The following is a 24,457-nucleotide window of genomic DNA, read 5'->3' on the forward strand; positions in this document are numbered from 1 at the left end:
TTCATGTATGCATTTGTATGTTTGTTTTTATTCAGCTCTTATATTAATTTCATAATATTACTGAATATGCAAATGTTGATTTTCAATACAGTTTACAAAGTAATATTTTCTTTTCAGATAATATTTTACATATATTGTTATATTATATATTGGATTTGCTTTGTAAACCTTAAATACAATGTTTTTGTTTTTCATTTCATGTCAGATTTCTGTTTACAAAATTATGCACAGAAATATAGAAAAATACTGTAGAATTAGTCCGTCCCTACCAATAACCAACAAATAATAACAAAATAAATATTTGCATTTTAAAAGTAGAAAAATGTATTCATTGAAATAGCATTAGTGCCATGAAATGACTGAAATTAAAATAAATCATTTTAATATGTTGGGAAAATGTTGGAAAATGGGCTTTAGCATTATGATTCAAATTTGGGCCAATGTGATAATTAAATCAAAACCATCCTTTTTATGCTATGATCTAATTTATTACCTGCCTTAAAGCATCATAATATCATAACGCAAGGGATCCTATAAATGACCGCTGTATCGATAACTACTGTCTGTATGCAATATCTACTGAGAAATAAAAACATTTGTCCTATCACTCGACAGCCCGTATATGGTTCCAATCAATCTACCTACAGTAGCAACACCCAAGTCACCACTTACCTTAGCAACAGCATACCTTAGCAATATCCTGGCAACCCTAACATCATGGCAGCATAAACAAACTCAAGTCTCCAGCTCTGTTTCTGCAGAGCACTAAAAAGACAAGTCGTTTTTATTATACGGCTCCCTACAGACAGCAGCGATCTAATCAAATCAGCTTCTGCCGTCCTTAATAAGCCAATACAGTGGCATGTAGCAAGCAGTTTAGGCAGAACGCAGGGAAAAAAAGGGTCGATCTCATAGAGTTGTGATTTATAGCCAAACACAAGGTCTGTGGACTGTTCACTGTAAAGAATGAGCTGGCCTGATAATACTCTAAAAGCTGAAACCAGTGCCAAGAGCTACACACTAAAACTAACACACACACACACACACACACGCACACACACACACACACACACGCATGCATGCAGCCCGAATATTAAGCAGGATCGTTTACTTTTTGAAGAGATGATTCACTTGTTTTCTTCTCCTCCAGGTATTACCGACGCATTGTGAAAAGGATAACTGTTGTTATGTAAGAGATATATCGTTATTCATTATCTGCTTATTGCATTGGTGCTTTATAAATATGCATACGAGCTGTGCGGTTATTGAATCATTAGATTTGCTTAAACTTTTCTAAATGGAAAAATGGTCTGTTATAACAAAGGGAAAAAACAGGCAGAAAGAGAATATGATGAGTGACAATATATTAATACTGGCAAATATAATTAATACACACATTTGTTAATATTAATAGTTATCATACATAACAAAATAGGTTGTGCATGAAAAAAAGTATGAAAGTAATCTGCCATCTTAAAAAGGCACCTATGATGAAAATCATTGTTTTTAAGCTGTTTGGAAAGAACTGTGTGTAGGTATAGTGTGTCCACAGTCATATTGGGGTGATATAAAGACAATAGGTCTCTTTTTTGATATTTTCTGATGTTAAAATAGAATCCAAATCCTAAATTTTGAGACTCGCCGTAACGTTACGTAGGTGTGCGGTTTCCCCGATCACCAATTGATTGACAGCAGTGTATTAACATGTTTCTAGGGATGCAACGATCCCGATACTTGGATCGGATATCGGTTCGATACTGCATATTTTTGCTGGATGGGGTATTGGCCAGCTGTTACTGATCCAAATTCGATCTTGCGTGTGCGCTATATTCTGTGTAATTTATATGCCAATAAAAGATAGGAAGATAGCCTATTAAAAGGCACTAGAAAGTTGTCATGTAGGCCTACTATATCCGAAATGTTTTGAAGCCATTTTATACTTTAATGTGGAGTACAGATGAATATTCAAGTGGTTAAATTCATGTTCAGTTCAGCGCTTCCTTCCGCTGCGCCTGTCAATCATTCTCCATTCATTCACAAATCAAACTGCGTGTGACAACATGAAAAACTCTCCAAGATTAATTGTTCCTGTTAATACAAGTAATCGGTAGAGAAATGCATTTAGTTTTGCATAAAAAAATACATAAATAATAAAAATAATAATAATAATAAATAAATAAATAATAAAAAATAAAAATATTATAATAATATTATTTATTTTTATGTATTTTTTTTATTTATTTTTTATTATTATTATTATATATTTTTTTATTATTATTTATATATACACACACACACACACACACACGCACATGCACGCACATGCACGCACACGCACAGCCCCAGATTTGGATTCAGTACTGATTAAAATAATGTCTATGCACAAATATAATACTGTACAGCATCTCATAGAAAATATTTATTTAAAAAGACAGCTTTATAGTTTTGTTGTGTACTTCTGCCAACCATCGAGAGGACCTTAAGGACAACACATAAAAAAGAGACGAAGAGTTGATCCCAATCATTGAGGACTTATACACATATACTTAATACAAATACACTTCATATAACATGTACACACAGACATCACCTATATGCAATAAAATTGCAGGTTAACATGTCTGCATTTAATAACTTATAGTTGATTGTAACTTTAACTTAATTTGATTGTAATGTAATAATAGAAAAAAAGCGCTATACATATAAACTTGAATTGGATATGTTGAGCACTGTACAGTATATTGCTTTTAACAAAATAAATTAGACTTGAGTGTTCTCCGAACTAAGTGACTTTAGTACTTGTTTACATCCAGTTTGCTGCTGGAGAATCTGCATCTTAATATAACGCATCACTGGATGCAGCTTGGTTTTGATTATGCATAACGCAGCATAATTACTAGCCTCTAACTTCCTCTCCATCAGCAGCACATTGGAAATTAAAGGGGAAACCACCATTAAGCAGTGTTGCGTATTATGACACAAAATGTCCAAGTAGTTGGCCTGATTCAGCCTTTTTTGCATAATCATTATGCAAGGCTACGAATGCAAATGAGGCGCTCTGCTGAAGTTTGTAGAAAGCATTACTGTGATGCAGGCCAGAGCCAAAACCAATCATTATTCACCTGATGCCTTTATCTGGGTCTGTATCGTAGCTTTATATTCCAATGTTGGATATTAGTAAGTTCCTTCAGACTGGGTCAATAAACGCATCAATATTACCAATTAGTCTTAAAATAATCTTACTGTTTACTTTTTACAGAATTTTTAAGTTTACCTGCATCTGATTTCTCAGCAAAACATTCATGACGCATTGCTCTAATGAATTATTCATATTCTTTAGTGTGACTCCCACACTCATATTCATTAGACATTTACATACTCAAAATTTCAGTGGCAAATGCATTTAAATATGCATAATTACATAAATTGACACAAAATTCCCAAAATCATATTGACAGTTTTGTTACCATGGTAACTTTCAGATATCTTAGACATCATCCATGTATTGTGTATTATTTTTATACAAATTAATATTATAGCACCAAATCCTTGTTACAATCAGCAGTTTGATAAAACCACGGTTGTTATATTTGTTATATTTACCCAGCAAGCATTTTTTGTGTTCATAAATGTCAAACATAGATGTCTTGGTTAGATTGTCCTTGGCTACGCATGTGAATTCTGTCTAATCTGTCTGTAACGACTAGTTTAGTTTTGGGCTATGCCTATTAAATTTTCAGCCCAAATTTAGCCTTGTTTTATCCAAGTCTTGTCTGAAAATTCAGCTTACGCATGCTATGAAGGCTGTTTAACAGCACACCCTTACAGTGTTGCCATGTCCATTTACAATAATCATTTTGTTGTTAATGATTGGCAAGTTTACGCTGTAAAAATATATATGACTAATTAGTCATGACAACATATGTTATTAGTTCATTGTAACAAACTACTCATGTTCTAACTTTAATTTATAAGTTACACAAGCTGTTTTCAGTCAGTTTAAGATAATATAAGTTTAATGGACTCATATAGAATTTGATTCAGCTTAAAAATAAGGCAATCTGTATTGTTTTGTTTTTTTACAGTGTATGGTATTTAGTTGGAGGTAGCAATATTTAGATTGTATTTTCAATATAAAGTATTTGGATATGCGCTTGTTTTGTGTGCTTTTTTTTCATGATCTAGCAACATATATAAGTCGAGGCTTGAACCGATTTCCTTGTTATTTCGGTAAGTTACTAATTATGAAATGTATGCAAAAAAGAGACATTTATGATGCGTGTCAAAACCAATCACTAACAAGTTGCTATTTGGTTCTGTACATACGAAGTAAAATATTTGCAAAAGCACTAACAGAATTTTTTTTTTTTTATTAATTGTGTTGTAAAATGCATTGTTGTTCCAATAAAATGGCTGGAAAAAAATTGTTTATTGAATTGACAACCAAATTCAGCTGTATAGTGGGTACACTGCAGAACAAGATGGCACAAGCAGGTGCAGCATTTTAGCAAATAACAGTTTACTATCAGCACCAGGGTTGCCAGGTTTTTGCCACAAAACTAACCATATAACCAATCAAAACTATCCCAATAATATAAAAACACAAAATATGCAAGTTTTAAATCACTATATGCATTAGGTCATACTATTTTGACAATGGACCATTTGTTGAATTTAAGTTACATTGCATCTGCATGCCAACTAATTCTCATTAGATTATAAGTAGACTTTTAGGTTGGGGTTAGGGTAAGTTGACATGTACTTGCGAAGTTTCTTATAATCAGTTAAATGTCTGTTGAAGGAGCAGTATCAACAGATATTAAGCGGACAGTCTACTAATACTAAATGGACCATCAAAACAAAGTATTACGGTGCATTATGCACAGCTTCTTCTTTGAAAATAACTGCATATTAGTAATTATAAAGACTCTGATATCATAAAGTCTGTTGATCTAAATGTAAAATAATGGTTTTTATGTCTATTACATATACTTTTGCAGTTATTATTTAGCAGCAATGCTGGAGTGCCCTGCCAATCTGTTACCACAGAAATGAAAACCGCTGTACTACTTTTTGGACTGCTATCGTAAGTTATTTTGTAAGATTTGCTCCAGATTTGGAATCAGTACTGACTACATTTACATTGTCATTTAGCAGACGCTTTTATCCAAACCGACTTACAAATGAGGACAAGGAAGCAATTTACACAACTATAAGAGCAGCAGTGAACAAGCGCTATAGACAAGTTTCAGGTGTGTAAAGTCTAAGAAGCTGAGCATTAATAATTTTTTTTTTTTTTGAGAGAGAGAGAGAGTACAGTTAGTGGTATAGCCAGAGAGGCAGTTAAGATTAGGAAGGAAAGTGGAGACTAAACAGTTGAGTTTTTAGTCGTTTCGACAAAAATAATGTCTATGCACAAATATAATATTGTACTGCATCTTATAAAAAATATTAATTTAAAAAGATAGTTTTGAGAGTTCTGTACTTCTGGTGAGCACTGTGTATTGTTTTTAACATAAAATAAATTAGACTTGAGTGTTCTCCAAACTATGTGACTTTAGTTTGTTTAGATCCAGTTTGCTGCTGGAGAATCACAACTTCTGCATCTTAATATAACGCATCACTGGATGCAGCTCGGTTTTGATGATGCATAATGCAGCATAATTACTAGCCTCTAACTTCCTCTCCATCAGCAGCACATTGGAAATTAAATGGGAAAACATACAGTATATTCTCTCCTCTTTGAACCTCACAAAAGTGTGCTTAAGGGTTCATTATCCTAGCACAGTTTTATCATTGGTAGAATAAAAATTTTGTAGGGTAAAGTATTTCAGCACAGAATATAATAAATGCAATGTCAAACCTTTAACCTGCAGACTTTTTTTTTAATGAAGGGCCAAAAACCAATCTTGATTGACGGTGGTGGGCTGAAGGTAAATTACTACATTAAAGTTGCCATTGGTGATTTTCTAATTTATTTAATATTTAAAAATAAATAGAAAACATTGATTGGTTAACTAATGCAGTATCTATTTTAAAACTTTATGATGAACTTATTCAGTAAAAAAAAAAAAATCCCATTTATAACAGAATGGAGATGCTTTATAGTCAAGCTGCACCTGTTTTTTGCTTTGACTTGCTCGCAGATGTCTTCTGTATTGTCCTCTGTGTTGAGTATTTATTATATATTTTTTAAAAATCAGATTCATTTACAACATTTAATTGAAATGTTTATTTTCAGTTTGCTTTTTCGTAGCTCAGCAATAAAAAAAATAAAAATAAATAAAAATACGTTAAACTACAATTACGATGTCTGTTAAAGGCATTCTCCCCAACCCTCCCCATCATTTTCACTATTTTCTCATGTGGGATGGAGGGTCAAATCAAAGGTTACAATGGGCCAACTTTTGCCAGTTGGCCCTAGTTTGGACATCTCTGTTTTATGTGCTCCGAAGTGCAAGACTAAATTGTATTCTATTTGTTATGTTTAAAATGGTTGATTAAATTGTATTGAATATTCTGTTTGAAAACCAACTGGAAATCATCTCTGTCTGAAACACGACTGTTCAAAAGTTTGAGGTTAAGACAATGTTTCAGTTGTCTGTGATGCAAATCTGAAGTTTCAGCATCATTAATCTAGTTTTCTGCATCTCATTTTATGTCAGAAATCATTATAACATGCTGATTTGTTGCTTATTATTATTAAAATCACTGTACTACTACCACCACCACTACTATTACTACCACTACTACGTATGTCCTGTTAAAATTTTGAATTGTATTTTAAAACAAACTTTAATTTTGAAACAACTTATAATTTATTCATGCTTAATGAAAATATTTTCATTTTCTTTATGTGAGATATGCCTTCGATATCAGATATTAATTAATCTTAATTAATCTTAATTAGCGGATCTCATCCACATGTTATGGAATGAACTAAACTATTTGATTATTGTACCAAAATATTTTAAACTTTGAAAGATGCGTTCAACATTATTCTGAATACAAATCCACTTCTGGCCACCGCAAGCGTGAGCACAGCTTGAGTAGCACGTGTTTTTTCAGCGTCCATGTTAACAGATTAGAGCTTTCATACTGCACGCAAAAGAAACGTGTTAACACGAGGCGTGATGGTCGTTGAAGCAACAGCGCTGCGACAGTTTCAGTGCCAAGTCTATTTTTGCCGCATTGCTCACGCTCAGTTAAAGTGACAGTGCATTGATAATGACCAAAAACACATTGAATGACAGTCAAAAGTAGCAATTTTATCCATTAAATGCATTGATAATATCCACTGATTTTTATAAAGTCAATCAAACGATTCAAAACGGCAACAAATATTTACTTGCCCAAACTACAAACAAAATGTAAAACAATTTTAGTATTAGTTTTGCTAAGCAAGTTGCACACTAGTTTGATCATGTATAAATAGCATTATATAATGTATAAATATTTTTATACCTATAGGCCTACATAATCCTGACAATCAAAAACAAAATTACATGATACCACAGGCGATTGTCTTCTGACCGAGTGCATCTTAAAATACATGAATGACACTCTTCATAGAGTGTGGCAAGCAAACAATTCTTTAGGATCTGTATAATTTGTAAAATAAAGACTTGCAGGTTAAGGAAACAGCACAGGAGCAAGTTGCTGCGGGCCTTGGTGCAGATGAAAAGTTGAAAAGTGGATGGATGGACTGAGATAGATTGATCTGTGCAAAAGCTGCCAATCTGCTGCATGCTGCTGACGCAGCTGGTGTGAAAGGTAAACGCCTGCGCGGTGCTTCTGCTCTCCATACGTGCTGCGACACTTCTCGCGCTTGTCATGTAAAACAGGTGTAATCCTTTTAAAGTAGAAACACATCTCTCCACTCTCTTTTGACACATGGATAAAATAAGGTTACTTTCATTCAATTGGAAAAAAATAGACTGGTTCTAAAGACCTTTGACAAGGTGTGGCACCCCTTTTAGATTATCTCCTGGCTAACTCTCTTAATTCTTAAGCTGAGCAATAATATATGAATGCATAATTTTTATTCATTTTATTTTACTTACTAATTATGTTCTAGTTTTTTTCAATGGGAAGGTATAGGCTGTTGAGGAAGGGAATTGTTTATTTAGGGTAGTGTAAACAACAACAACAACAACAACAACATGTAAGGATAATTATAAAATGAATGTTGTGATTGATATTCTATGCAGAAAACCTAATAAAGGAAATTTGAAATAATAAAAACATCTAAATTAGCTACAAATTAAAGTTAAAACAGGCATTTCCCCTGATTCAATTAATCAACAAAACCATTAAACTAAGGATGTTGCTTGTTGGAGTTCCCTAAAAACAACTAACAAACACAAGAACCCACCCACACGTCCTGTTTAAATTGCTTCATGTAAACACAATCCATCTGGAAACTTTCTGTAATTTTGTCTTAAAAGCACAATTGTGTGTGCGCATGCTTACAGTACATCTGTACCCCCATACACCTTCATAGATGCGCTCTACGGCGCTAATGCAGACACATCTGGTATCCTGCTATATCTTCCTGTTTGTTGCCCGCCCGTCCATCTGTCTACACTTTTTCCAGTACGTGCTTGAGTGGGCACTGTGTTTTCTTGCCTGAGTGTCTTCAGGGGGTAAGGAACAGCAGGCTGTACACAACACAAACAGTTTACTTGTTCCCTCAACAAGGTGAGTAATGTTAAAGCTGAGGCCCGAGGCTCAGGCTGTCCTCTGGTGAGTCAGCTGTTGATGTGGAAAGGGCAATTTTTCACATGTTTCTGCTTCTGCTTGATGTTCGCATTAGTCAGCCACCACTGAACCGCACATCACTTGATGAACAACAAATCTCGATTAACTGAAGATGTTACTCATGTTTCAGAAACTCTCTAAATGGCCTTAAAAATCACCACTTGTGGGGCTTTAGACTATAGCTGGATTTGCATCCTAACATGAATAAAGTTTGTGAAAAGAGAAAAAAAAAAAATCTAAATCCATTTTTCCATCAAGTTGTTGGAGTGGCTGACTGTAGTATTGGTAACCTGGTAACCAAGGGTAAACAAGGCAACAATGGACAGAGCAGATTAGCAAAGTTCCTTTAAGGCAAGTCATTTCACTCAGCTGCCATCTTTGAAACACCTCTCGGGCATTCTGTCTAAATGGGGAAACATCAAGTTCCCCAAAATTGCTTGCCAAGCTTACAATTTTAATTAGGAACAACCAATAAAATTAAACAACAACTGTCTCTTTAGGTTCAATCAAAAAAAATGCCTGAGCTGATGCGCATGTGCAGTCAAAAGGATCGAGATCACGACACCAACCTCATTTATGGCCGTGTTACACAATCAACCTCTAAATAATGCCTTGTCAGATTGTGCTGGTCTTCTGAAGTAATTCACAACTTGGTCTTGATGGTGAATCTCCTCCAGAAATGACAGTGACTCTTTGTCTACAATTTTGTGGGCATTTGAGTAGTTGCTGACATGTAATGTGCGTTTGACAGGACGGACTGTACCTCGCGTTCGTTTCATACAGATTACAAAACAACAAAAGTTTTTTTGTTTTTTTTTCAAGTGCACTTGATTCATTTAAAAGTACAGATGTCAAGCTTTATGTGGATATATTTCTTATGTCTGTGAAGCAAGTATTAACTGAGATTCTAGTGTATGTTGACCACAAACTGTCGTAAAAGCACACTGACGTAAATGCTTCTCACCCAGAGGATCATCAGACTATAGCGATGGATGATTGGCTCCTGTTTTACAATGTAGATAATGTCAAAGCCGCTTAACAGAGAAGTTCTAGTAAAGTTCAGATTTCAGAGTTGAAGTTCAGTGTGGTTTAAATTTCACTGCTGAAAGTCCAAACACTGAAGAGCAAATCCATCAATGCACAGCTCCACAAGCCCCAAACTAAGCAAGCCAGTGGTGAGGAGGGGGGGACTTCCCTTCACTTCCTCAGGTGGTGAAGGAAAAGGTGGGTTGACACCCCCCCCCCCCCCCCCCAAAAAAAAACACAAGTCCAAAACCACCTCAAGCAAGCGTAAAAAAAAAATTGTTTTCTTTTTCAAATTTGTCATTTCTATTACTCTTTTCTCATGCAATAATTTGTTAACACAGGGTGAAGGGATCCCAGATTATGACTAAACTTTTGTCAATTTTATTATCTTGTTGTGAATTAATTTAGATTTTTAGTATTGCACTGGTGCCGCTACCAATTAGCATTGCCATTTCTGTTTTATGAGAAATGTTACACCCCAAAAAACAAAACAGTATCAAGGTACATTTAGCAGCTTAGCTCAAAAAATGATGAAGCATGAGGTAAGTTAATATGTTTATGTACTCACTTATGTATTCACACAACCATTCAGTAAGAAGCTTTCAATTTCGGCATGTTTTTTCACAAACCTGACATGTCTTGTTGATTTAAACTAGTTTAAAATGAGAGAAAACGTCACTGACATTCTGAACACTACTAATATAAAAAACAAGGAATTTGACGCCTTTCTTCTTTTAAATTACCAACATTTATAAATTAATTTAGTAACTCTAATTGTAAACATGGCATTTTCTAGTATGACAGCCGCTTAGGGTCTGGCTATTTATAATGAGTTTGGCATAATCTGATTGGTTTACTAATGATTACAGATGAGAGACCAGCCGCGATCAATCATATCACATGCTCCTCTCGAAACTAGTTTGTGAAACTTCACAATGATAAGTTGTGTAATAATCCAAACAAAATGTTCAAACAATGAGATTACCTGTGAACATCAAGGTTGTTGTTTCTCTAAAGCTGCTCCAAACGGTTTCCTTAAACATAATGATCTGCAAGAGAAGATAAATAAATATAAATATTAGTATTACTCTTATATATTCAGTGCATTTTTCTTGAGTATATCAACCTATGCACATACGTTACACACACACATAACAAAAATCACAAGGTCTCAACATGCTTTGTTTTGGCATATTATTAACCATTACTTAGCATGATAATGTGTTTTTGTATCTTTAATAGCACAAAAACCATGCCATCAGCATGCTATATTTTTTTCCATTGTAAGCTGTTGCTTTTATGGATCAAAAAATTAAATTGACATTTCTATCATCTGCACTGTGCACATCTCATCAGTCATCAAGCAGCACTTAAATTGTCTGCAATTAATCATAGTTAGTCATACGTTAAACAATCTGAATGGAGCCGGTGGGACATCAATATCTTCTTCTGTTAAAGTTGAACAATGCACAAACATGTTCTGATGGGATTTTATCTGATAAATTAGTATGAATAGGAGCAAGCTATGGTACTGAAAATGAGATGAATGAATTGTCCAGTATGTAACTCTGATGAATAGTTATGTACTCAGTGACTGTCAGTATTTATCATGCAAATTCTAACACAGCTTTGTGTATGAGAGTATTGGCAAGCACCTTGCTGTTCATTAATGATGTAGTCATGCTGCATCTTTTACAGCATTACAGTACTCTACTTGTTGAAAATAACTCAATTACCCATTTTTCATTGGAAAAAGGAGTGTTTTACTTTTAATTTTAGCTCTATTTGACTGGCTGTCTCAGCACGACTCGACACTGCCATCTACAGTACACAGTGTATAAAAAAACAGTATCCATATATTGATCAACAAATACTTTTGACTGAAACAAAAACTCTTATAACAAACGTTAACAACTTTAATCAAAGACAGAAACAATGATATTTCATATTGTGGCCTCCAAAATAAACAAACTTTATTAAGCTAATTACCGTTCCTGGCAGCCTTCTTAACCTATTGACAGTCGGTGTATGAGTTTATAAAATGTGTATTATCAAAGAATCATCTAGACTGAAATGCCTCTTCACACACAATACAGCTTACAAAAGAGTAGAGCTATTTTAATACTAAATTGTTTAATTTACCTTTATTTGTACGATTTGTGTGGACATTCAGAGTTCAGTCGATTTATCCAGGCCTCTCTCATTATCGGAATCGATTCCCTGATTACCACCTGAGAGTTCGCTTCATGGGCTTTTATTATGAAGCGGCTCGAGTTGACAGTGAACGCCTGCACAACTTTAGTGAAGGTAACTCAAATAACCCTTTTTAGCTAAACTTCTCATATTTAAATTATACTAATACTTCAAATATTTATTTTTAAACGTTATAATAGTACGTGTTTACTTAAAATGTGTTCAAATATAGTACAATTATATTTGTTTTAGCAGTCATGTTTCTTTTTTTCTATTATTTTAATTTTATTTTTTTTTATTTTATATAGTAAATCTATCTGTCTGTCTGTCTATCCACACACACACACACACACACACACTTATTTATTTATTTATTTATTTATTTATTTATTTATTTATTTACACGTATATTATACACCCTTGATAGAAACAATATTGAGTTAAAAATGTGGGTAAAGTAATATGATAAATTTTATTATCGATTCAAACATTTTGACTGACTCAGGCCAAAGTCCCCAAGAAATTACACAATCATAGGTTTAGTTTAGATGAAACTGTTTTGCTCCAGCTGAGAGTCGCTTCCAGGGACTTTTATTTTGAAACGGCTCGAGTTGACAGTGAACGCCAGCATAACTTTAGTGAAGGTAACATTAACTCCAAAAACATTTTCCTTTAGTGTTTGTCTATCCTATTGAATAACAGCTTCCAAACTTGAACAGTGCTCATTCTGTATACGTTCAGTTAAATATTTATGATTAAAATAAAAACAATTTTGCGGGAGAGCTTAAATTTAGGCTGTTGTTATTGTAGTCATTGCTAGCAACCCAGGCTAGTTTATATTAGCGGTTTGGTTTCACATTTAAATTCCCCTAGTGTGTAATGCAAAATGACTCTGGATTACAATATTAGCCGATAAAATATATAAATAGTTCAAAATATGACCCTTGAAGAATTCGTTGGTCAAACTAGAGAAGTTGTTGACGCCAAACTTGTAAAAAGTGTTCCTCTCGTTGACAAGATCACACAATAATCGCTTATGTTTTGTATTGTGTACTGTAGTATGTTTTATGGTAAAATAATGTTGCCTGTATTCTTTATACCCAGCTGGTGTGTACATTGAAGGATGGAGGCCAGCGGCAAACCCTCCACAGCACAGATTGTGTTGCTGGCCACTAGTTCAGCTCTGACAGCTGTTTTATACACCATATACAAGAGGAAATCCAGCCATGTTGCGAGATTAAGGGTGAGAAAACAAGCCTGGTGTGTTTATTGTATTGCCAATATTACTAAAATGATTAAGATGTTGTGTTTAACAGGAAGCCAAGAAGATGTCATTAAACCCAGAGCTGAAAACCATCCTCAGTGAAGCACCAGGAAAATGTGTTCCTTATGCAGTTATTGAAGGTAGGGCTTCAATACTGGATATTGACATTCCTAGTAATAATATAGTAATTATTTCCTCACTAAAGTAGTGTTTATTGGGCGTTAATGTTCTAATAATTAGTACCATCTCTGTTTAGGTGTTGTGCGCTCTGTAAAAGAAACCTTAAACAGCCAGTTTGTTGACAACTGTAAAGGGGTCATCCAGAGGTTGACCCTAAACGAGAAGAAGATGGTGTGGAATCGCACAACAAATTTATGGTATATCTTCACAATTTGTATTTGTGTGATTTTGGTTTTATACAGAAAATTTATGCATAGACAGTTGCCCCTTTCACACAGCGATACTGGTAAATATCTGGAAAATTTATGGAACGATAAATGGCCGGTTTACACATATAGACCTTTCCAGAAAATTGCCGGTAATATGCCGGAAAGGTCTGTATGTGTGAAAGGGGCTTCTGTCAGTCACTATTTGGTGTATATTTGTATTGTCTTTGTCTGAAATACTTGATTTACAGGCTGACGTCCATCCAATCACCAACAATCCATGTTAATAAAAAAATTTATTTTTATATTATATTATATCCTTTTATTAGTATATTTAAGTTTAAATATTGCAAAAAGATACAATTTACAATTGCTGGTAGACATGTTTTTACAGCAATTTCTCCAAATTAAATGACCTAATCAGGAAAATAAAACTAAAGTTACATAGCTCCTCATGAAAATAACTGAGCAATATATCCCTTTACATTATCTTCCATTCATACAAAAACTATTTACCATAGTAAGGGGGAGTAGACATGATATTTATAAATGGACATGAGACTTAAGGTTTTATAACAGAAATGCATTAGGTTGAATAGAAGTTATGCTAATATATTTGTTGGCTTTTGGTCCAAATTGATTTAGCTTATTTATGTAATTGCCTCCAAAGTAAATATACTTTTAATAATGTTAAGCTTGTCATGTTTTTAGAAAAATAAATATTAATCTAAACCAGTGTATACAACTAGAGTTTTCTTGTTTTGACACATTAAAGAATGTCGCTAAAGCCTGATTTACACTTTTGCCTGGCACTGCAGACCTCCGCTGACTGTGCGTGCACCTCACAAAATGGATGAGGCTTTTATACTTGACGCGTTCGCCTTTGAGATTCTTTAAAACGACTGGCGGTTTAAAAGAAAGCGAACGTAAAGTCAGACGGATAAACAGAAGTAGAAGTTTCCAGTATAACGTCATATGATTAATATTATTCAATATTTTTAAAGTAATAATTTTTATTATTATTCTAAATTATTTTAATGAATAAAGATTTTTTTAACCATTTTGTTCATATCTTGGACAGATTTACCTATTAAAGTTTATTAAAATATTATTGACAACAGAACATGGGTTGCTCTACAAACATTTTTTTTATATAGTTATTTATACTTCATTATAGTTTTGTAGCTATTAAATCGTTTTAAATTCATAATTGTAATATACATCAGTGTAAAACCTATGACTGGTGGCAAAACATAGTTCTGTAATTGTGTACATGGGTCTCCACTTTTGCCATGGCCTCTTTTGGCTTTAACAAACTTATCCCTCAGGCTTTTCCAAACATTAACAAAAACTTTCCTCCTTTCCCATGGCTGTTACAATTTCTAGCCAAGAACCATTTATCGTCTTGTTATCCCTATGATCAAGGATCATAAAAATGTCTGTACAGGCGTACCTGTTGCAGACAAAATCTCTTCAAAGTGTTTCATATTTAACTCCAATCAAACGCGACGCACAAACTGTTTTCTCGAATCTCCAAAAAAATAAATAAATAAAAAATCACGTGCTCTGCCAGCCGAAATCATGACGCGTTCACCCAAAGCGAACCTCCGCAAACACAGCGATGATGTCACATTTGCCATGCGCACTCAAGCGAACTAGCTGATGCGTCGAATATATACCAGGCTTAAGAGATAATTACATTTGGTGGCAAGCAAAAAAGTAATAAGTCCATTGGCCCAACCGAGCCATTAGAAATATTCATTAGTGTTTAGTCCTGCATAGGCATGGGCCGGTATAATTTTCTGATGGTATAACATTGGATAAAAGTATCACGGTTTCACGATATTGTTATTATTGCTGTAAAATGTTCTTTTTTTTAAATGTCTGGGTAAAAAACTACTTTTTTCCCATTGAAGACACTTATTTTAGGAAACATTTATAACACATTGCTCAAAAAATAAAAGGAACACTTAACACAATGTAACTCCAAGTGTTCCCGTTATTTTTGAGCAGTACGTTTTGGAACAGTAAACATGTCAGGCTAAATAATTAAAATAAGCCATTGTCCTCTGCTATTTTTTTTTGTTGCAAAAACACAGATTTATTTACAACACATTAAAAAACAAACACACACACAAAAAGAAAACATATACTCTAGGAACGGTATAAAGTCATTTTAGCGGTTTTAAAACCTTGACTTTTTCCAAATTGCATAAACCTTGAAACCAGTTAGTATCCCATGCCTAGTCCTGCATAAGTCTAAAATTTCATTCATAATGGTCCTAAAAACTCCTAAATTTGACTTTATGAAACCTGTAGAAACCCTGGATTTAATTGTTATTTATTCTTAATAACCTTATGCACCACCAATATCCTAACATCATACTACAAAAAGCAATCATCCTTTCTCATCTTATTCTTAGGAATGACTGTGAAAAGGTCATCCACCAGCGCACGAACACCGTTCCCTTTGACCTAGCCCCACACGACGACACTGTACCTACAACAGTCCGAGTGCTCCGTCCCCTCGATGCGGCTGAACTGGATCTAGAGACCACATATGAAAACTTCCACCCTTCCCAGCAATCTCTAACCAACGTCATTGGCCACTTCATCAGTGGCGAGCGTCCGCAGGGCATCCAGGAAACCGAAGAAATGCTGCGTTTGGGTGCCAGCATGACTGGTGTAGGGGAACTAGTTCTGGACAACAATCTGGTGCGTCTTCAGCCTCCAAAACAGGGCCTGCGGTACTTCCTCAGCCGCCTGGATTATGACACGCTTCTCAGCAAACAAGAGGGTCACTTAAGGATCTGGAGGGTCTTGACAGTGCTTTTTGGATTAACCGCCTGTGCTACATTTTTCTACCTGCTTTGGAGACAGTATGTGCTTCGAAAGGAGCGGAGGAAAGAGCAAAGTGTGCTAGACGAATACCGGAGGTGGCAGAGTAAACGTTTTCAGGAGCTCCATCTGGCGGAGGAGGATGTTTCTCCCACTGCATGCACAATTTGCTTGAGTCATGAGCGTTCTTGTGTGTTTTTGGAGTGTGGTCATGTGTGTGCCTGTGAGGGGTGTTATAGGGCCCTGCCTGAACCTAAGAAGTGCCCCATTTGCCGGGCAACAATAGATAGGATTGTCTCGCTTTATAACAGTTAAATGCCTTATTGTGTATATATAGTACTTGAAATGAGGCATAGGATTTCATGCCTTTGTCTAGAGCTGTGATGAAAAAATGGTTCGAGATATCAATTTTGATTCTCAAAATGCGTCGCTATTCTCACTTGAATGGATTCTGAGCTTAGTTTAACACCAGAGTGTGCTTTAGGCAATTTTTTTTTAATAGGCACTGTATCCTTCACAAGGAGCCACATTCTTCTGCTTGCATTCAATTCCTAATAAATACCACCTCAAACTAAAATAATCATTAATAAAGTTAGGAAAGGTTTAATCGAATTACAAAAAAAGTGTTCATTGTGAGCTGTGTTTATATTAGTTGTGACATAGATCAACTTACACAGCTCAGCCCAATGCACAAACACTCTTCCTCACGAGAATTGTAAAACTATGGTTAAATAATAAACAGAGCATTGTCTGCTTTAATAAACTATCCTAAAGTGCAGTCTATTGTTAAAACCTAACCTAGAGTGCTGTCTGCTGTAATAGTCTAGCCTAGAGGGCCGTCTGCTGTTAAAAACTAACCTAGAGTGCCCTCTGTTAAAAACTAGCCTAGTGCGCCATCTGTTGTTAAAAACTAGCCTGTTAAAAACTAGCCTAGAGCGCTGTCTGCTGTTAAAAACTAGCCTAGAGCGCTGTCTGCTGTTAAAAACTAGCCTAGTGCGCCATCTGTTGTTAAAAACTAGCCTGTTAAAAACTAGCCTAGAGCGCCGTCTGCTGTTTAAAACTAGCCTAGAGCGCCGTCTGCTGTTAAAAACTAGCCTAGAGCGCCGTCTGCTGTTAAAAACTAGCCTAGAGTGCTGTCTGCTGTTAAAAACTAGCCTAGAGTGCCGTCTGCTGTTAAAAACTAGCCTAGAGCGCCGTCTGCTGTTAAAAACTAGCCTAGAGCGCCGTCTGCTGTTAAAAACTAGCCTAGAGCGCCGTCTGCTGTTAAAAACTAGCCTAGAGCGCCGTCTGCTGTTAAAAACTAGCCTAGAGCGCCGTCTGCTGTTAAAAACTAGCCTAGAGCGCCGTCTGCTGTTAAAAACTAGCCTAGAGCGCCGTCTGCTGTTAAAAACTAGCCTAAAGCGCAGTCTGCTGTTAAAAAGTAGCCTAGAGCGCCGTCTGCTGTTAAAAACTAGCCTAGAGCGCCGTCTGCTGTTAAAAACTAGCCTAGAGCGCTGTCTGCTGTTTAAAACTAGCCTAGAGCGCTGTCTGCTGTTAAAAACTAGCCTAGAGCGCTGTCTGCTGTTAAAAACTAGCCTAGAGCGCTGTCTGCTGTTTAAAACTAGCCTAGAGCGCTGTCTGCTGTTAAAAATTAGCCTAGAGCACTGTCTGCGGTTAAACTAGCCTGCTACCTGCTGTTAAAAACTAGCCTAAAGTGCCATCTGTTGTTAAAAACTAGCCTGTTAAAACCTAGCGTAGAGCGCTCTGTGCTGTTAATAACTAGCCTAGAGCACTGTCTGTGGTTAAAACTATCCTAGAGTGCTGTCTGTTGTTAAAAACTAACTTAGGGCGCCATCTTCTAAAAATTATCCTAGAGCCCCATCTGCTGCTTAATACTGACAAGAGCCCCATCTGCTGTTAAAAACTAGCCTAGAGCACTGTCTGCTGTTAAAAACTAGCCTAGAGCGGCATCTTGGGGAAAAAAACTAGCTTAGGATGCCATCTGCTGTTAAAAACTAGGCTCAGAATCGATTCAAGAGAGAACAACAATTCCAATTTGTAAAGCTCATAATTTCTCGAATGATTTTTTGGCACAGCTCTAGAAATGTCAGCTGATGTAAGAATCTGCTATAATCCAAATATTAAGCAGAAAAAATATATATGCTTCCAGATTGAGTTGGTTTTCGTGTTGTATTGATTGATTTGGGAACGGTTGGGAATTGTAATAATCACTCGTGCCTGCGTGAGCTAAAATTTAAAGCTGTTTGTTATTTTCAGGCAAAGTTAAAAATGATTATGGAGATGATCATTTAATAAAATACTTAAATATTATTAGTCATTTTAAAGCTTTATACCTTCTCACCACGCTTCAAACCACTAGTTTTTTTTTCTATTTTCCTGCAATAATCTGAAGCAAAATAAGTGTTGATTTATTCTGACATACACTACCTGACAAAAGTCTTGTCATCAATCCCAGTTGTAAGAGCAACAGAAAATAACTTGACTTCTAGTTGATCATTTGGAAAAGTGGCAGAAGGTCGATTTTTCTGATGAATCATCTGTTGAACTACATCCCAATCATCACAAATACTGCAGAAGACCTATTGGACCCAAGATTCTCATAGAAATCAGTCAAGTTTGGTAAAGCAAAACTCATGGTTTGGGGTTACATTCAGTATGGGGGCGTGCGAGAGATGGCAGAGTGGATGGCAACATCAACAGCCTGAGGTATTAAGACATTTGTGCTGCCCATTACATTACAAACCACAGGACATTCTTTAGCAGGATAGCGCTCCTTCTCATACTTCAGCCTCCACATTAAAATTCCTGACAGCAAAGAAGGTCAAAGTGCTCCAGGATTGGCCAGCCCAGTCACCAGACATGAACATTATTGAGCATGTCTGGGGTAAGAAGGAGGCATTAAAGATGAATCCAAAGAATCTTGATGAACTCTGGGAGTCCTGCAAGAACGCTTTCTTTGCCATTCCAGATGACTTTATTATTACGTTATTTGAGTCATTGCAAAGATGTGTGGATTCAGTCCTACAAGCTCATGGGAGTCACACAATATTAAACAATTTTTCCACTGCACTATGATTTTATAATCTATACTGTACATTATTTCTCCTAAGTGGCAAGACATTTGTCTAAGCAAAGTCAGGCCTTACTGTCCTGATTAATTAAAAAATAAAAAAATAATAAAAAGGCATGATCATATTTTATTTTGGTGAAATAAGCATAATCTAGAGGCCTTTGCCTTTCATATAAGCCACTTCTGATATCAAATGATCAACTAGAAGCAAAATTATTATTTGTTGTTACTAAAACTTTTGTCTTTGCAGCAAGACTTTTGTCAGGTAGTGTATGTCAGTTAAGCTGAATAGACTGAATATTTACACCCCATTTTGACATTTCATTTTCACAAAAGGTACTGGAAACATTAAAGCACACACTTCCATTGCATATGATAAGCAATTATATAAATTGCTTTGTAAATTAAATATGATGTGAGTGCCTTGTCTTTGACCTACATATATCACTTGTGAACATGCGCCCTATACTGACACTGAAGAGGAGAAAGTGTTGAATAAAGTTACTTTGCCTTGTGTGCACAAAAGAATTCTCTGAGCTTAATAATATTTAGATTGAACGACTGAAGGAATGTGGTTTGTTTGAGGATGTTTTGGGGAATTTTGCTGAACTATAAGTCGAGACGATTGCTGTTACAGATCACACCCTCCATCCTGTCAGAAAATGTCTTTCTCTGGGTATCCAGACAACAAGCCAGTGGAGCCACCCAGTACCCAAACCTGTTAACCAGTATTCAACAGAATTAACAGTGTCCTATCAATATAGGAATTGACTGAGAAAGCTAGAGATGAGCAGAAACAGGAGACGAAGTGATGATGATAAAGAATGAATAGAGTTAATTGAATAATCTTAGTTGCGTATGATTCAATGCTCAGACTTCATCTGACAAGGATAAATCCAACTAGTGTTAAAACAACAGCAATGGAAAATTACTGCTTCACAACATCGTCCAGTGATATTACAGACCTTGAAATGGAGACATTCTCTTATCTCTTACTCTTGAAAACAAGTGTCGCTTGAATCCACACATTCATAAGATAACTATGGAAAAGGAAATAAAGCAATAATTGTAGGAAAATATTAATAATAAAATATAAAAACATTATAAAATGACAAATAATATTTAATAATGAGCAATAAAGTTATATAATAATCATAATTATATAAATGACTAATGATCATAAAATAATTAAATGAAGAAAAAATTTATATAAACAAATGAAAATAAAACACAAATGAATTGTTGCTTTCTTGAAACAACACACAAGTTTGCTGCAAGGGTTCTCAGTTCCTTAGTTAGATTCTTCATTGTATATAAGGGATTATAAAAATATCTTAATCCTAAAATATCTTAATTTGTATTCTGAAGATGAATGAACATGAGGGGGAGTAATTAATAATAATGATTTTTGGGTGAACTAACCCTTAAGGGTTTATGAATTTTCTGATTTTTATGTCATGAAATATTTGTTAGTTACATTAGAATAATAGTTCATATTATTAGTGTTTATATTGCATATTTGATTCCCTGAGCATATGAAACATTTTAATCTTAAACACCCCTAAGTTTTGGTTATGAAAAATTTTTTTGTTACTTATTTTTGTTCTTCATAATCATATTGCCATGTGGCTTTATTTATTCATTCATAAAATAATATATTCATAATTTTTGTCACCCAATTTTACACATTGCATATCCTAAAATTTACATTTTAAAATGTTCCTTGTAAAGAAATATAAAGGGCAATTGGTTACTTTTTTATTCTTGTAATCCCAATTATTCCATATCATTGTCTATATTGCATTAAAATGTTATACTATATAAGTTTTACATATGCATATTTACAAAAAAACATAGTAATCTAGTTTACTTTTTCAATAATTGTACACGTAAACAGCGTATTACTGTGTCTTACCAGTAGATGGAGGTAAATACCAGTCTATCGTTACCATCACAGTCTGAGGATGAATATAGATAGATAGGTTAGTTAGGTCTTATGTAAATTACATACATGTGTCACTTACAGTGCTAGAAACCCTACAGATGCTCATAATATCTTAGACCATTAAAAAAGTCTAAGAAAATCTCTAGTTTGAGTAATACACATAGAAAATGACTAAAATAAAGAGATCAGTAACAATATTACTTGAATAACCTGAATGAATGCACCACACAACCTATTTGTAAACTGTTAAGGCAACAGGTTTACTTACCAAGTAACTAATCACCTTTTACAGTTTAGTTTAATATGCTTAAAAATATTTTTATCGTAAAATATTACATACTATAAATTTAAAGTAGAGTGAAATATGTTTTGATAGACCTGTAAAGCAGTACAGGACAGTACGTATGTGAGCTACCTAATTATTCATTCATTCATTATTCTTCGGCTTAGTCCCTTATTTATCAGGGGTCACCACAGCGGAATGAACCACCAACTATTCCGGCATATGTTTTACGCAGCGGATGCCCTTCCAGCTGCAACCCAGTACTGGGAAATCTAATTATAATTAGAAAGATACAATAGTGATGGCGAATTTCCCCTTGTGGGATTAGAACCACTGATCTACAATTATAAAATGATCATTGATCAGTGATTACTAACCCACGTCACCTATTTTGCAACTTGATTTGGCCAGGTAACAGTATTACTTGAATAACCTGTAATATTAAGAAAGGCACAACAGTGAATGAATTTCCCCTGTGGGATTTGAACCTGAAACCTAATCCACCACACACAACCTATATGCAAACTGTCACTTTTAAGGGATTAAACATTTTATGTAAAATAGTGTTTACAGTGTAGTGGTAGTGCAGTGTAGTGTGTACAGGTGTCCAGTGGTTACAGCTTTCAGATAAAAGCTGTTCATGTATCGTGTTTTGACCTGTCAGTACAGTAAGAATGAATTTCTGTGGTATTCAAACCTACAACCTTATCCACCACACAACTTATTTGCAAACTTTCACTTTCAAGGCAACAGGTTTACTCACTTTATGTAAAATATCACTCATAACAGTTTACTTAAAAATATGCATTTAAAAAATTATAGTTTAGAAAATGTCTTAGAAAAGCATTGATTTAAATGTACAGTATGATGTAAATTTACAGCATTGTGTTCGGTATGGTTACAGCTTTCAGATCAGAACTGTTCATGAAATGTGCTTTAATAGACCCATGTAACGTACTACAGCACACTTGAGCAACCAATGGACATAAGCCACAATAGTGATGGCGAATTTCCCCTTGTGGGATTTGAACCACAGATCTACAATTATAAAATTATTATAGATCAGTGATTAGAGCCTACAACCTAATCCACGTCACAGGTTTTGTGAACTGAATTGGTCAGGTAACAGTATTACTTGAACAACCTGTCAAGTTTTGAATGGCACAACGGTGATAATAAATTTCCCCCTGTGGGATTCAAACCTAAAACCTAATCCACCACACAACCTATTTGCAAACTGTCACTTTCAAAGCAACAGATTTACTCACTTTAAGTAAAATATCACTTATAACAGTTTACTTTAAATATTGTTTTAAAATGGTCTTAGAAAGCAAAACCATTGATTTAATGTATAGTATGATATAAATGTACAGCATTGTGTTCATGGGTTACAGCTTTCGGATAAAAGTTGTTCATGAATCATGTTTTGAGAGACCCGTGTCGCATTACAGCACACTAAGTACTTTAGCAACCTATGAAAATTAGAAAGCCACAATAGTGATGCCATTGTGGGATTAGAACCATAGATCTATATTTCAATTATTATTATAGATCAGTGATTAGAACCTACAACCTAACCCACGTCACCTATTTCGTGAACGTAACTGGTCAGGTAACTGTATTACTTAAACAACCTGTCAAATTTTGAATTGCACAATAGTGATAATAAATTTCCCCCTGTGGGATTCGAACCTAAAACATAATCCACTACACAACCCATTTGCAAACTGTCACTTTCAAGGCAACAGGTTGACTCACTTTAAGGCTAACATCATGTTTAGAAAATGTTTAAGTGGCTCAGTGTTTAGCACTGTCGCCTTGCAGCAAGAAGGTCTCTGGTTTGAGTCCCGGCTGGACCAGTTGCCATTTCTGTGTGGAGTTTGCATGTTCTCTGCATGTTCACATGGGTTTCCTCTGGGTGTTCTGATTTCCCCTACAGTCCAAAGACATGCACTATAAGTGAATTTGATTAACTAAATTGGCTGTGAATAGGTGTGTGTGTGTGTGAATGAGAGAGTGTATGGGTGTTTCACAGTACTGGATTACGGCTGAAAGGGGATCTGCTGCGTAAAATATATGCCAAAATAGTTGACGGTAGGGCTGGGCGATAAAACTGGTATTGATATTTATTGAGCGAACACCATTGTCAATATCAATAAAAAGTTATCAATATTGAAAAAAATATCAATATTTTTGTTTTTGGCTATTAAAACTATTTGTCTTCGTAATGGTGGCAAGTTATAATAAAGTTTTTTTTAAATCCTCTAATATTCCTAAATGGATTGAAACAAAACATCCATCATACAATAAACAAATAATGAAAGAAATGAAAATATTATAACAAAAATTAACTGACAGCTGGGCTTCAAAAATATTCAATAATTATTGATATCCAATGCTATGGAACATGATATAGTGATAATTTTTTTTTGCAATATCGCTCAGCCCTAGTTGGCTAGTCCACTGTGGCGACCCCTGATAAATAAGGGACTAAGCCAAAGGAAAATGAATGAACAAGTGTTTAGAAAATGTCTAAGAAAGGAAAAGCATTGATTTAATGTACAGTGTGATGTAAATTTACAGCATCGTGTTCAGTAGCTATAGCTTTTCAATCAAAGCTGTTCATGAATCTTATTTTGATGTAACCAGGGCCGGATTAACACATTAGGCCCTGGGGCTACAGCAATCCAAC

The 24,457-nt window shown here is 35.0% G+C and overlaps 1 protein-coding gene across 2 annotated transcripts; it reads left to right on the forward strand.

The window, feature by feature from the left end:
• The first annotated feature begins 12,076 nt into the window (after positions 1-12,076).
• mul1b (mitochondrial E3 ubiquitin protein ligase 1b) lies at positions 12,077-18,621 on the forward strand. Of its 2 annotated transcripts, none has more exons than XM_056449768.1 (5): positions 12,077-12,093; positions 13,084-13,222; positions 13,296-13,383; positions 13,500-13,620; positions 16,053-18,621. In XM_056449768.1, the coding sequence occupies exons 2-5, from the start codon at positions 13,103-13,105 to the stop codon at positions 16,780-16,782; spliced, it is 1,059 nt and encodes a 352-aa protein (XP_056305743.1). In that variant the 5' UTR covers positions 12,077-12,093; positions 13,084-13,102; the 3' UTR covers positions 16,783-18,621. The 2 variants fall into 2 exon arrangements, with proteins under 2 accessions (XP_056305743.1, XP_056305742.1); XM_056449767.1 differs by lacking the exon at positions 12,077-12,093 and adding an exon at positions 12,569-12,623.
• The last annotated feature ends 5,836 nt before the right edge of the window (positions 18,622-24,457 follow it).

The sequence above is a fragment of the Danio aesculapii genome, chromosome 23 (genome assembly GCF_903798145.1).
Source record: "Danio aesculapii chromosome 23, fDanAes4.1, whole genome shotgun sequence".
In the NCBI taxonomy this organism is placed as follows: Eukaryota; Metazoa; Chordata; class Actinopteri; order Cypriniformes; family Danionidae; genus Danio; species Danio aesculapii.

What these genes read in the sequence shown, in the direction of transcription:
- mul1b (XM_056449768.1), top strand. Translation starts at nt 13,103, where the DNA reads ATGGAGGCCAGCGGCAAACCCTCCACAGCACAGATTGTGTTGCTGGCC. An exon ending in GCCATGTTGCGAGATTAAGG is followed by an intron (nt 13,223 to 13,295) that starts GTGAGAAAACAA and finishes TGTGTTTAACAG; the next exon opens with GAAGCCAAGAAGATGTCATT. An exon ending in AATCGCACAACAAATTTATG is followed by an intron (nt 13,621 to 16,052) that starts GTATATCTTCAC and finishes TCTTATTCTTAG; the next exon opens with GAATGACTGTGAAAAGGTCA.